The sequence below is a fragment of the Hemicordylus capensis genome, chromosome 6, assembly GCF_027244095.1.
Source record: "Hemicordylus capensis ecotype Gifberg chromosome 6, rHemCap1.1.pri, whole genome shotgun sequence".
In the NCBI taxonomy this organism is placed as follows: Eukaryota; Metazoa; Chordata; class Lepidosauria; order Squamata; family Cordylidae; genus Hemicordylus; species Hemicordylus capensis.
In genome coordinates this window covers 16,499,761-16,513,618 of record NC_069662.1, presented here as the reverse complement: position 1 = coordinate 16,513,618, position 13,858 = coordinate 16,499,761, and the positions used below count along the sequence as shown (strand labels likewise).

At 48.0% G+C, this 13,858-nt stretch overlaps 1 protein-coding gene and 1 long non-coding RNA gene across 8 annotated transcripts in view; one reads left to right on the top strand and one right to left on the bottom strand.

Moving 5' to 3' along the window:
- Window positions 1-12: 12 nt before the first annotated feature.
- LOC128329589 (uncharacterized) lies at window positions 13-2,824 on the bottom strand. Its single transcript, XR_008309715.1, has 2 exons — window positions 2,393-2,824; window positions 13-440 (listed from the first exon to the last, which is right to left on the bottom strand). It is a non-coding gene; the product is annotated as an uncharacterized LOC128329589 (long non-coding RNA).
- Window positions 2,825-3,027: 203 nt separating this feature from the next.
- Window positions 3,028-13,858, top strand: part of FBRS (fibrosin) — a 32,656-nt gene continuing 21,825 nt past the window's right edge. For 4 of the 7 annotated variants that reach the window (XM_053261060.1, XM_053261063.1, XM_053261062.1 and 1 more), the window contains exons 1-2: window positions 4,033-5,042; window positions 8,829-9,014. In XM_053261060.1, coding sequence (XP_053117035.1) covers window positions 4,653-5,042; window positions 8,829-9,014 — 576 coding nt within the window. In that variant the 5' untranslated portion in view covers window positions 4,033-4,652. Of the gene's footprint in view, window positions 3,166-3,684; window positions 3,822-4,032; window positions 5,043-8,828; window positions 9,015-13,858 lie in introns of those variants that run through there. The other 3 variants (XM_053261058.1, XM_053261057.1, XM_053261061.1) reach the window with 3 other exon arrangements.

Genomic DNA, 13,858 nt, shown 5'->3' with positions numbered 1-13,858 from the left:
CGGAGGAGATCATTCTGCCTTGTAATTTATTTTTATTTATAGTTAGATTTCTATACCATTTCATAAATTTATCCCAAGGCGGTTTACAATATTAAAATGCATAGTAAAATCCATAAAACACAATACAAGCCATAAAATACAGAGCTGTAGAGCAGAGAAACTAGCACCCTTTAAGGGGCAAAGATCTGAATAAATGGCAAGGTCTTTACTTGCTTCTTCAAGGCAGTAAGGGAAGCCAGGGATGGATGTCCCCTGGGAGAACATTCCAAAGTCTGGGGGCAATAGGGACAGCCCCGAGAAGACCCTGCCCCACCTGCACAACAATTGAGCCTCTTTCAATGTCGACATAGCAGAGCCCACACTGATTTCCTTGATGGGTGGGAAGAACCATATTCAAGAGCAGAAGGTCCTTCAGGTACCCAGGCCTCAAACTGTTACTACTAGAACAGAAAAATAATTAAATGTTAATTATACTGTATTAATCCAAATATGCTGCATTTTTCTAAATTCTACAACTTGTGCTTATGCCCACTTTAAAGTTGTTCTGAGGCTTCCTTCAATAGCACTGCAATCTCAAGCTGCAACTATGTTGAACTTGACATTCATTTTCGTAGGAGAATGTGTCCAATTTCTTTCTTGTAGTTAGTACTGCACTACAGTGACTTCTCATTTGATCAGATTAATAGGTTTTTGATGTGTGTAAATCTCTTGCATCATATTAACTGTAGTAATTCTTTGTTTAGGGTGCTTTATATTGTAAATTGCCTATCCTCTATTCTGTCTCTCTAGCTATTCTGGATTTACTAAACAGCCTTTGTTCCAGTGTGTTCTGGCCATAGGGGTAGGTTTGCAAATGCAAAGGGAACAGTGGCTAATTACAATTTATCCCTTGCCCAGCTGTGGTAGTTCTGCTTAAAACTCATATGAAGGGGAAAATTCCCTGCCTACAATGAGACTTTGCTGCATACCCTATTGCTGTTAAAAGTCTGTTTTCAGTTTTGAGTTTGGCCGTGTTCCTTCTGTACTTTCTGTTGAATATTTCTCTTATTATATCAAGTTTCTAGCAGGAAATATAGCTAAGTTTTCTCTTCGCCCTCCCACCTGTGCATGTGTGAGGTGGTTGTGAAGGGATAAGCATATTCAGAATGGTGCCAGACCTGAAGATTGCCCACAGGTCTCCAAGACTGGTTGCTTTTGAGAGCTGCCATCTTGGACAGCATGGCATTGCCCTAAAGTAAATGTATTAAGAAGTTGCATGCAGTATGTATGCCTGGTTTCGCCTTCCTGTTGAGATCTCGCTTTGAGATTGTTTTAATGAAAGCCATTATACACATTTAACAATAAACATATATACCTAAAATCTCCTTACCAAACTCCAGGGAAGCCACTGTGGCCAATACAGTCGGTTGTGGACACAGTTTGTCCAAGATTTTTACCCTAAAGTGCACTTTTGTTTTAATGCAAGAAGTGCAACCTTCAACCCACCTTTGTCAGCTGTAGAAGCAGCTGTGGTGACAGCTGGCTTAACTTTGCCAATTACATTTGTAGCCAACTTTGCACCACTGTGCACCTAAGACTGGACTTCTTTTCAGTTTTGCCAGAGGAAGATAAGGGCTGTTCAAAAGTGTGTATACATTAAAACCAACTATTGATATTGTTTTGTGTGTTGCTCGTCTTCTACAGCTAGAAGGCAGTATCAATGGAGTATCATCCAGGCAATATCAATCGCAATACAAGGTAATTAAATAGAGGGGCAGGGTATAAATATTTTTAATAATAACAAACGTAATATTGCAATGAGACATCATGCAGTTCTGTCAATGAATTAAAGCAAATATTACACTATGGAAATTTTGCTATGGCACACAGGGAATATAATGGTGTCATTGGTGAAGGGCGAGGAGAGTTGGTCTTGTGGTAGCATGACTTGTCCCCTTAGCTAAGCAGGGTCTGCTCTGGTTGCATATGAATGGGAGACTTGATGTGTGAGCACTGGAAGATCTTCCCCTCAGGGGATGGAGCCGCTCTGGGAAGAGCAGAAGGTTCCAAGTTCCCTCCCTGGCTTCTCCAAGATAGGGCTGAGAGAGACTCCTGCCTGCAACCTTGGAGAAGCCGCTGCCAGTCTGTGTAGACAATATTGAGCTAGATGGACCAAAGGTCTGATTTGGTATAAGGCAGCTTCCTCTGTTCTTGTGTTCTATAGCCGCTTCCCTCATACACACATGGAAACCTTACTTAGCTTAAGAAAGGAAAGGTTTATTCAGCAACAACTCCTTCCCCTCCCTTTTTTCTTTCTGACTCCTCCCCCCACACTCCCTCCCTACAGGATCCCGCTGGGGGACAAATGTCCAAACAAATGGCAAAAGATTGAATATAGCATATGACATTATACGTTTGTGATGTGATATCATCACGCGGTCTTTTTTAACAGTGAGTGATGGGCGCATCATAGCCATGACGAGTAGGAAGGCCGCGCTATAGTATGGCATCAGACGTTGCTGTTATGACATCATCGCGTGAGACTGCTAAGGAAGATATGACATCACTGCATCACGGTTGGATGGAGAAGATGCCAGCTTCCACCACGTCATGGAAGTTGGAGGGAGATGGAGAAGTGACCCTAAGGTGGCTGAAGAATTGAGAAGGCCCACCCACTACCCCCCTACCCCCCAAATTAGTCTCTTGAGTTTGAGGAAAACATGAAGGCTAAGAGAACTATCTCCCCCCCATCCGGCGGAGGGATTTTGTTCCCTATCTCGACGCTAGGCGGAGGGATATGACGCTGTGGGCGGAGTTGCGTGCCGTGCGCAGAGAGGAAGGGGATCCGGCAGCGACAGCTAGAGCGAGAGGAAGAGTCGGGGGGCAGCAGTGGGGACTGAGCGGGGAGGGGGCGAAGGACGACGAGACCAAGCAGGCCCCCCACGGGGGAAGGGAGCGCAGCGAGAGCCAGGCAGGCCCCCCGCCTCCAGGCCGGATCCCGCCAGCCACCCCTCCCCCATCCTCACCGCTTCGGCCAATCAGCTGGGGGGGCCGTGAAGATAGCAGAGGGTGCCAACCCCGCGGCCAATCAGCGTTGGGGGCTCGCGGAACCCCTCGCGCGACCCTGAACGAAGGCGAAAGGGGGGCCCCTGCTGCAACCACCCTCAACGGCCGGCGCTCTTAAAGGTACAGCTTGGGGGGCAGCGAGAAGAGGGGGTACTTTCAGCCGGAGGACAACAAACCCCCCAATTTCCAGCTCCTGTCAATGGGTTTAAAGGGAGCTCGGCCCTCTTAAAGGGGAGTTCTCGTCGGGCCCTCATTGTGGCTAAGAGGGAGGGGTAGTTCTTAAAGGTGAAATTTGGCTTTCTCTGGAGGACTTTGGACACTAGATTCTTAAAGGGGAGTGTGAGCTGAGGAGGAAAATGTGCGGAAGGCTTTTAATCCCAATTCTTAAAAGAGGAGTGGGTGCCTGACAAGGATCCTGGAGAGAACTTTAAAATCTCAATTCTTAAAGGGGAGGCCTTGCTTGGCAGGAAGCATGTGGAGGGCTTTAAATTCTAAAAATACTTAAAGGGGTTGAATGAGATTCTGAAAAAAAAAATCTGGATTCTTAAAGGTGAGGTCACACCCTGTAAGGAAACCAGAAGGACTTTTTAAAGCACTGAGATTTGTGAAGAGGAAGCGTCCTTCTGACGAGTGCAGAAGAGGAATTTGGGAAGGAGATGCTCCCACAGATCCGCTTACGGAAAGCTTCGTCATCGGAGGAGAGGAAGTGACTGCCCGGAGAGCGGAAACCATTTGCCATTGTTGGCAGAAGTCGCATCTGCAGTCTTAAAGGGGAGGTTGTTCAAGCTCTTATTGCTGGGTATATTTAAAGCCTGAATCTTGTAGTGGAAATCCAAGAACAATTTCTGGTTTCATTAAAAAACAAAAACAAACCAGAGGCACTTAAAAGCAGATGGTTGCTACAAGCTGCAAGACAGCTGCAGAGTTCTGGAGTTTGTCTAAAAGGATTTTAGAATTAAACTCTTAAAGGCACCCATCCCTCAACACTGGGTCGCGGCTGGAGGGATGTAAACTCCTTGTAAAAGGCAAGGGTGACAGTCGCCAAGATTTTTATTCCATACACCAAGGGGAGGTCCGATATTAAAGGAGAACCCCCTGTGCCTTGGCAGGGGCTAATTTCCATGTTAAAACCTTCTCAGATAAACTTCCACTGTTTAAAGCTGTATGTTGAAAGTATTTAATTTTGTTATTTAATGGTCTTGTCTTTAAGAGGAAGACAAAAAACAGAACAAAACTGCCATCTCTGTCACTTGAGAGGAAATTAGACTTGAGTCAAAGGGCAAGCATCTTGACTTTACTGAAGAAAAGAGGATTCTTCTGTTTGAGTAGAGACTGTACATATAAACTGAGGAAAGCTCGCCAGCAGGACAGTTTTGGAGGCCCAGGGATTCCTGTTTTTCAAATTCAAAATCCCCTCTCTTGAAAAAGGGAGCCTTGTTCTTACCTTTGGTGCTTCTCTGAGCGGCATTCACTGAAGAGAAAGGGAAGTTGAGAGCAGCTGCAATGCAACTGGCTGGTGAGGGGTGAAGGGTGCCCCCCCTTCTCACGTGTCTGCAATACCCACAGGACACAACACGACACATTCTCTGTACCTCAAGGGGGGCATCATGGAAGGAACAGCGGCTGCTCCTGCCCCATGCTGGAGCGGGGGAGGAGGCAGCAGTGGCAGAGCACGAAGGCAGCGGCGTTGCTCACGGCGGGACCGTGAGAGTCGTTGCACTCGCCGTCGAGGAGGCCGTCCCAGGGATGCTTCCCACCGAGGTCTCTTGTCGTCGTCCTCTTCAGGTTCGGACAGTGAGGGCCCCTCTCCCCCTGTCCCTGTGGCTCCTGGGAAAGGCCGCTCCCTGCAGCGGCGGCGGCGGCGACCCCTCCGACGGCGGAAGAGAGCTTCTGGATCTTCCTGCAGTCATGAGGAGGAAGAGGAGGAGGAGGAGGAGGAGGAGGACCTCATTGATGGCTTTGCCATTGCCAGCTTTGTCAGCCTTGAAGCACTTGAGGTGAGGAGGCTCCCCTGATCTCTGGCAGCAGGGCGTCATGGGCCTACATGTGGGTTAGGGTATTTCTGTTCCAGGGGTTCTTGGGAGCTGTGGTATAGCAAAGAAGGAGAAATGACGTGAATTCTGACTGAGTGTAGATAAATAATAGTTAACGGAGACTTCACAAAATGAAATTAATTAGGGTAGGATGTGTTTGGGACATAGGAACAGAGACTTCTTTTGGCACTGGTATGCTTTAATGTATTGGTTCTCTATTGCAATGGTATTCACCAGTGTAGCAATGCCCATGATTGGTAGCCGCCTTCGTGACTGGTCTGGAGATTATCTGATGTTGCAGAATTGATCAGCCTCAAGTATCTTTGGATGGGAGACCATTTAGAAGTATCTTTGGATGGGAGACCATTTAGAAATGATAGTAAAGAGCAGAATATAAATAATAATCTTTTAAAGCTATAATTCACAATGATCAGGCTTTCTAGCACAGAACAAAGACAAATCAGTTGTATCTAGTTGTATCTAACTGGACCCCAAAGTTGTATCCCCAAAGTTTTATCTAGTTGTATCTAACTGGACCCCAACAGGGACAGAAATGTGAGTGAGACCATGGTGACCTATGGATCACACCTCTCAAAAGATGAATGCCAAGAAAGGATGGTGCTCCTCTGGTCCCCTCTTCTGCCAATCAGCCCATGAAGGGAGGCACACACATCCTCAAATCCAAATTGCTTGATATGTTGTAGGAAGGGGGTGGGACTATTCTCTGTTTCCTAGATAGTATTGAGACCAATGTTCCCTCTAATTTTTTTCATCTGTGTACACAATGAGTTTTGTTCTGGGTGGCAGTATCGAGGCAGTGTGGGTGCATGTGCATTCAGGGTGGGGCCTTCCTGATTCAACCTGAGCAGGATCTACATTTAACTAAGTGGACCTGGAAAAAACCCATATGTGCGTGCACATGCGCATGCCTTAGAGGGAGCACTGATTGGGTCTTTGTGTAATATTGCTCTATAAGCCATTGGGATAGGGTGAGAAATGAGGCAAAGTCAGAGGAGTCCCCAGCTCTTGACATGTACATGAGATGAAATTGTGTTGAGTCAAGGACGTAACCATAGCTCATTGACAGAACAGCTACTTTGCTTTATGTAGGGACCTGGGTTAGATTCCTGGGATCTCCATCTCTCAAGTAGCAGGGTTGGGAGAGGCCTCCATCTGAGATGTTGGTGGGCCACTGTCAGTCAGGGCAGCTCTTCATATCTTGTCTCGGATAGCAGGGTGGGGGCATGTGGTGTGTCAGAGGGTGGGAGGTGACGTTGTACCTGAGATGTGAACTCATGGAAGAATTAGAGTGCGATGGCTGGAGGGGAGGCTTGGTGGGGGTCCCGAGCTTGTGTAGAAGTGAGCACCAGGACTGCCACCTGTTTCCTATGGAATGAACATGCCGTTGGGTTTGGATTTCTTCGACTGTAATCCTTTACACACTTTATTTGGAGTAAAGCCCCAGTGAACTCAGTGGAGCTTACTTTTCTGTAAACATGCAATTAGTTTCTGGATTATGAGGGAAATTGGTGCTTCCCCCTTGCCTACCACTTTTCTAGGCATTTTCCCAAGGCTGAGCTTTGCCTTAGTGAACTACAGTATGTATTAGGGCTGTCACCCGTTGAAAGGAAACTTAGTTGGTTAATCACAAGGATATTCATCAGTAGGATAATTTTGCATAAATAAAAACAATAGGTTTGAAGCAAAACTAGACTTTAGATTATGTGTGCAACTGTCATAGCAGGTGACGTCTTAGAGGCATTTCCCTCCTGCGGGAGAAGTACAGGCACCTGTTTTAACAAGTTGCTTGCCATGTACTGTGTTTATAAATACTTGTACTAAATTTTTTAGATTAAATCTGCTACCTGATCATGCAGAACATATTTGAGTAGATTGAAGGGGTGGTTTTTAGCCAATTAATTGTTTCAGTGGTGCAGCTCTGCTATGTGTTGCTTGACGGGGTGGGGTCCCTGGACTTCAGTAGACAATGACGTATAGTTCTCAGATGGTGTTTGGGAGCCAATTGTTCTGCCTCCTGAAGTGGCAGAGAAGGCTCTGCTTAGCACAGGAATGCTCCAGGCTGAGCTTACAGACCAGTTCTGGACTGGCTTCACCTGCCTTTCCTGCTAGACTGGACTGGGTGAGGAGCAGGGTGTGAACACAGGTGTTTTGGCCAGACTCCAGAGGAATCCAGTGTGTGGCAAAGTGCTGTTCTCTGCACAGCACAGAGAGCTGGCTGGATCAGGTTCAACACACTGCTGCCCAGAGAGAGACTATCCTACTCTTCCTGCTTCTCCTTATAAGCTTTACTTTGTAGGGCTTTCATCTCTCCCTGAGGTCTTTCCAACTTGTCAACATCTCTGAACAGACAAAATGTTCCACATCCTACTGCCACCACCCCCACCCCATCTAAGCATAATTTATGGCACATCAGTGGCCTAAAAATGTTGCCATCTCCCCCCCCCACCCTCGGTGTACAAAGCTTCCATTGTCTGGTTGCCTCATGTTGGTTTTTACTTGCCGCAGGTGACCATTTGAATGGCTGTTGACAAGTCTGTTCTTTACAGTGGCTAAATGCAGTACTCCAGAGGAGAATGTTGAGCTTAATTTGTCTTTAACAGTTGCTGCTAGCTAGAGTTCTGTATATGTCTAGCTTCATAAAGTGACTATTGCATTAGGCAAATTCTGGTGGCATTAGCGTAATATTTAATAATAAATATTATTTGTTACATATTTAAACCACCCTTCCTCCAAAGAGCTCAGGGAGGTGTTCCCCTTCCTCATATCCTCACAACAAGCCTGTGAGGTAAGTTTGGCTGAAAAATCAGTGACTGGCTATCAGCAGTAAGCTTTGTGGGTGAGGGGATTTGAACCCAGTTCCCTTTGGTCAAAGGCTAACACTCTAACCACTGCACCACACTAGATAGATATCTTCTCAGTCACTTAATTTTTTGTCCTTTAACACATGTAAATATCTTCTGTAGTAATGCAATGATATAAGATGCCTATTCTACAAGTTATTTTTGAGTTCAAAGGATATGATCTGGTTGATACTGATAGATATGAATATACATTTCAGCTTTTACAAGATACTTGCATTGCAATGTTGTGCTTCTAACATTTTTCAAAAATCCTACATTTCTATTTTACATATAAGAGATTTGCAATCTGCCCTTCAGTAAAACTCAGGGTGGTGTATTTTTTCTGTATATATAACCATAATCCAGATACAGAACAAATCAAAACAGCATAAACTATTTGGCAAAGTGGCTAAAACCAGCATTAAAACCAGCTTGGAATACATGCAGGAGTGCCTGAACAAATAAAAACCTCTTCATCTGGCATCTCAGTTGATGTCAGGTAAGGGATCCAGTGGTGGGCATTTTACAGGCAGGGTGCCACAGCTGAGAGGGCCCTCTCCCTGTTTGTTGCCCACCTAATTTCAGAGAGTAAAGGAACTTTTGGAGGATTACATCCAGTGATGAACACATCTTCTGGGGAGGCTCGTATGCTAGGTAGGAGGTCCACCCTTTAGGCCCCCAGGTGTCCTCAGTAAGCAACAGCACTGGCAAGATATATTCTGTATAGCTGATCTCATTTAGTAAACTAGTTGCTGCATTTCTACCCACAGAGGAGACTGTATTTCCTGACTTGTATCTCTTGACTTGATGTTGGAGAACATTTGCTTAGCATGTTGGATTGTCTGGTGTTCAGCACAGTTTAATGTATGCACACCTTGTCTGCTCACAGAAGGATGCAACCCTGAAGACCCCAGAGCGGTTGGAGCTTCGGATGAAGCATTCCGGAAAGAGAAAACGGGGCGAGGGAAATAATTCTGAGCCAGAGGATGAGGACAGGAGTTTGGAGAAAGGTCGCAGCCGGGGCTGTGGAGGGGAGAGAGCACCGAGAAAACGTAGCAAGAGGCGGCACAAAGAGGTGAGACCTTGAAATAGAAGGGAGAAAACGTGGGCTTGGTGAGCATGAAGCGTCCAGAGTGGGGAGCGACTAAACAGAGGCCTGCTCTGCTTCTTCTGCACTTTGTCATGCAAGGAACTTTAGTATAAGGGGCGGGGTTCAGGGGACACAACACAGCAGACTTGACAGCAGCCAACAATATGAAAACAGTGGTGTGCTTAATGCACAGCAGAGAGTCTGTGGGCAGCTGATCAAGTGACTTTTGAGGGTGAATCGGAGGAAAGTGGCTGTATTAATGAGTATAAGTTGTGGCTGGTGTCAGGCATGAGGATTCAGTCGTGAAATAAGCTGCCTTTTTAAACATGGGTCTGAAAACTGCTTTCGTATCAAATAAGCTTGCCTTGTGGCAGAAAAAGACCTGATGGTGATGAATCATTCAGCTTGCGGTATTATGTTGTTGGATTTTTTGTTTGTTTGTTTTTTTGGTTCGTTGGGTGTTCTCTCTCTGAGCATAACAATATGTTGCAATCAGGACCTGAAGAGAACAGTTGGGAGTCATTAATTCTCAGCTCCTGGGTGAGGACATCTCTGTGGGTTATCCTTCCCAGCATGCTCCAGGATAGGACGTAGTCAAAGTAGTAAGAGCCTTTAAAAGGCCTGGGAGGATAACCTCTCCTAGTTTAGTTCGTCTTGCATCTGCTCCAGTGTGGTTGTTTCAGCTGAGCTTCTCTCTCTTTATCCTTTTCTGACTTATTTCTCACTCTTCCTTGATACTAGCCTTGAACCCTTCACCCTCCTGGGTCCCTCTCCTCCCCATTCCCTCTCGCCTCTGATTTTTATTGGTGGGGGGAACCCTTTTTCTCCTCTTGCTCTGCTTCCCACCTGCTTGCTTTATCTCCCAACCCGATCTCCTCCGACTAATGGAACCTCTCGGAGCTGGCCTGCTCCAAGCACTGTTGCTGCAGAGCAGGAGGACGCTGGACGCTGGGCAAGCAAGCCAGCCCCAGCACTACCACGTACTGGTGCATGTGGCTCCATTGGTTCTGCCGCGGACCACTGCGTCCACGTCGGGAGCGGTGGTGGTGGGCCGGAAGACCCAGGATGGGAGCCAACGGCCCCAAACCTGGCGCACCTGGCGACGTGATTGCTCATGTGGCTGCTCTCACGTCGGGAGCCATATTGCCCAAGGACAGAGAATTGGTCCTTAAGTACCCTACAGAAAAGAAGCTGGAGTTCCAGCTGAAGAAAAATGAGTGCATTTTCCTCTCCATAAGGGCCTCCATCGCAGCGTCCATCTTCTCCAGGGCTATGCTACTGTGGACAGATGAGCTACTACAGTCTCCGCCACCTGAGCCAGCCAAGCAAAGGCAAATTCTTTTAAAAATTCAAAGAGCACAGGCGTACATAGCCAACACAACCCTTGATGCAGTATGCTTTGGGGACCGTGCCACAGACAACAATGTCGTGGTCAGGCACACCTTATGGCTGAGGCACTGGCAGGTGGACGCATCATCTCGTTCCAACCTCTCAGCAGTTGCCTTCTCTGCCACCAAGTTGTTTGGGAACAAGGCACTAAAAGATATCCTGATGGAGACCAAAGATAAAACGGAGGCACTCCCGTCTGCTACTTGTAGGGAGGACAGGCGACCAAACAGGCGATTCAGCCAGCCCTTTCAGCCCTTTCAGGGAGGCTTCCACCCCAAGGACAGAGACACGAGACAATAGCGCATGGGCAGACAACACTTCTATCCTTAACCCAACCCCTTGAAGCAACAATTTGGCCAGTAGTCCAAGCAATGCCAGTCTTCCTGACTTGATGGGGGTAGGGGGCTGCTTAGCTCACTTCTTTCATGCATGGGAGACCTCCGTATCCGACAAATGGGTCCTCGAGACAATCTTGAATGGGTGCAAGATAGAGTTGACATCTCATTCCAGGGACCACTTCCTACCCACCCCACAGTCCAAATCCCGGCTGAAGCATTTGGCACTACAACAAGCAATAATTCTCCTCCTCACCATCTCAGCAATAGAGCCGGTTCTCCCTCAGCAGTACCATCAGGGCATCTACTATATCTTGTTCACCGTGCCCCAAAAAGACGAATCATTTTGGGCAGTCTTGGACCTCAAGTATCTAAACAAATGGGTCAAGCACAGAAAATTCAGAATGGAAATGCTTTGATCCATTGCGGAGGAGCTGCATCACAACGACCTTCTGGCCTCTTAGCGACCTCACAGAGGCCTGCCTGCATGTACCAATACACCTACGTTCCCGACACCTGCTTCGCTTTTGCTATCAAGGGCACTACTACCAATACAAGGTGCTACCGTTCGGGCTGTCCTCGGCGCCGAGGATATTCACCAAGGTGATGGCTCCACTAGTGGTGCACCTCAGACTCCAGGGAGTCAGGCTGTTCACTTACTTGGACTACATCCTCGTACAATCCAACGGGTCTGCCACACAAGATGTGACTACCATGCTCATGACGCTGACCTCACATGGCTTCATAGTGAACAAGACCAAGAGCCAACTGACACCCTCCACTCAAATCCAACATCTGGGGGTAATCGTCAACACCGTGCGCTACAGGCTGTTTCTCCCCAACGACAGAAGAGCCAAGATCCTGGGCCACATCTACTCTGTGCTGGGCTCCAAGAAGGTGCCCATCATGACGTTAGCAAAACTGCTGCGTCTTATGGTTTCCACCCTGGAAGTGCTTCCCTGGGCACGCTTTCACCTCAGGCCCTTGCAGTGGTTCCTCCTTCCACACCAGCTTGAGATCGCCCGGAGTCACCGCATGCGGGTTCCCCTGCCAGCTCCAGTCAGGGACTCTCATCGCTGGTGGAGAAGCAACACGCGCTACAGCCAGGGCAAGCCCTTCCTGAACCCTCCAAGGATAATAGTCACAACCGACACCAGTCTTCACAGATCGGGGGCACACTGCCTATCTCACTCAGCCCAAGGCACGTGGACTCCATAGGAGAAGCGCCACAGCATGAACTGGCTGGAGCTAAGGGCCATCTGCCTAGCGCTCAGAGCATTTGCCAGTCACGTCAGATCCAAGGATGTACTCATCCAGACAGACAATATGACAGCAAAGGCACACGTAAACTTCCAGGGAGAGACCAGTTCCCGCTCTCTCTACCAAGAAGCGATCCTCCTGATGCAATGGGCAGAGAACCATCTAACTTCCATCACAGCTCACCACATCAGCGGCGTGCTCAACACACAGGCGGATTGGCTGAGCCTCCAGGATCTACATCCAGCAGAGTGGAAACTCAACCCGCAGGTCTTCCATCTCCTCACAGATGCTTTGGGTCAGCCGTTGGTGGACCTATTTGTGTTCCAATCAAACTTCCAACTCCCACGGTTCTTCGCCCACTTTCCATATCCACAGGCGGCAGCAGTGGACACCATGTCCAGTCTGTGGCCTCGGGAACTCCTATATGCATTTCCTCCAGTTTCTCTGCTTGCCAAGTTCCTGTGCCAAGTCCAAATGTCAAAGGTACAGGTGATTCTGGTAGCTCCCTACTGGCTATGCCGACTGTGGTATGCGTAAATCCTACATCTAGTAGCAAAAGGTCCGTGGTTCCTTCCCACAAGAAGCAGCCTTCTCAGCCAAGGGCCGATTCTGCACGATGACCCAGCGTGGTTCAAACTTGCTGCTTGATGACTGAATGCAGCTTGCTAGACCGCCTTGGGTACGACAAGAGAGTCTTAGATACTTTACTGGCATCCAGGAGGTCATCCACAAATAGAATTTACCAATCCACTTGGTGTGTAGACCTACACTGATGCAGACAATGCAGGCTCAAGGCCACCGAGTGCAGACTCCCGGAACTGCTGCCCTTTCTTCAGGACGGTCTGGACAAGGGCCTACAGGCAAACACCATCAAGCGCCATGTGGCGGCGCTGGGGCCTCTCCTCGCACCATCCAAAGGGAAGGCCGTTACGTCTCATCCACACTTGAAATGTTTTTTACGCAGGTCCACACTGATCTTTTCACCCGTAGTCCGCAGGTTCCCATTGTGGGATCTAGTTTCTTAGGGTTCTGCATACGCCCCCATTTGAACCCATTCGATCCATCACTTTGCAGGTACTATCCATGAAGACAGCATTTCCAGTAGCCATTACATCGGCTAGGAGAGTTTCTGAACTGAGGGCACTCCCAGCCAACAAAAGATTCTGCATTTTCTCAGCGGATTCCGTGACCATGATCCCTCATTCATATCTAAGGTAGCCTCAGTTTTCCACAGATCACAGAACCTAGTGCTACCCTCATTCTGCCCCAAACCCACTTATCCACGTGAAAAGGAATGGCATAAGCTCGACATCTGATGATTCCTAAAGACCTACCTGTCCAGAACAATGTCCTCCAGGACCATGGAAGCGTTGTTTGTGTCTTTTCTGCCAGCGACGATGGGTCTAGCAGTGTCATCTTCCACCTAATCCAGATAGCTTGCATCACCTTGGCCTACGAAGTGCAACACCTGCCTACGCCCCTGAAGATCACGGGCTCACTCCACCCGGGCAGCAGCCACATCAGCAGCATTCTCTGCAAATGCCCCATTAGAGGACATCTGCAGAGCGGCAACCTGGTCTGCTCCATCTACCTTTACCAGACACTACAAGCTGGACCTCTTGCAATTGGCCGAGGCTTCCTTTGGCAGATGCATTCTGCAACATGTGCTACCTCCTCAGTAGCCGGGGTTGCCCACCCTCCCAGGATCTAATAAGCTGTGGCAAGTCCCATGGAGATGTTCTCACCCAGCAGCTGAGAAAGGAGCATTGGTCACTTACCATGAAGGTTTCTTCTTGCTGCTGGTGTTGACAACCTCTTGATTCATCCTGGGCGCCCTTGGCTACT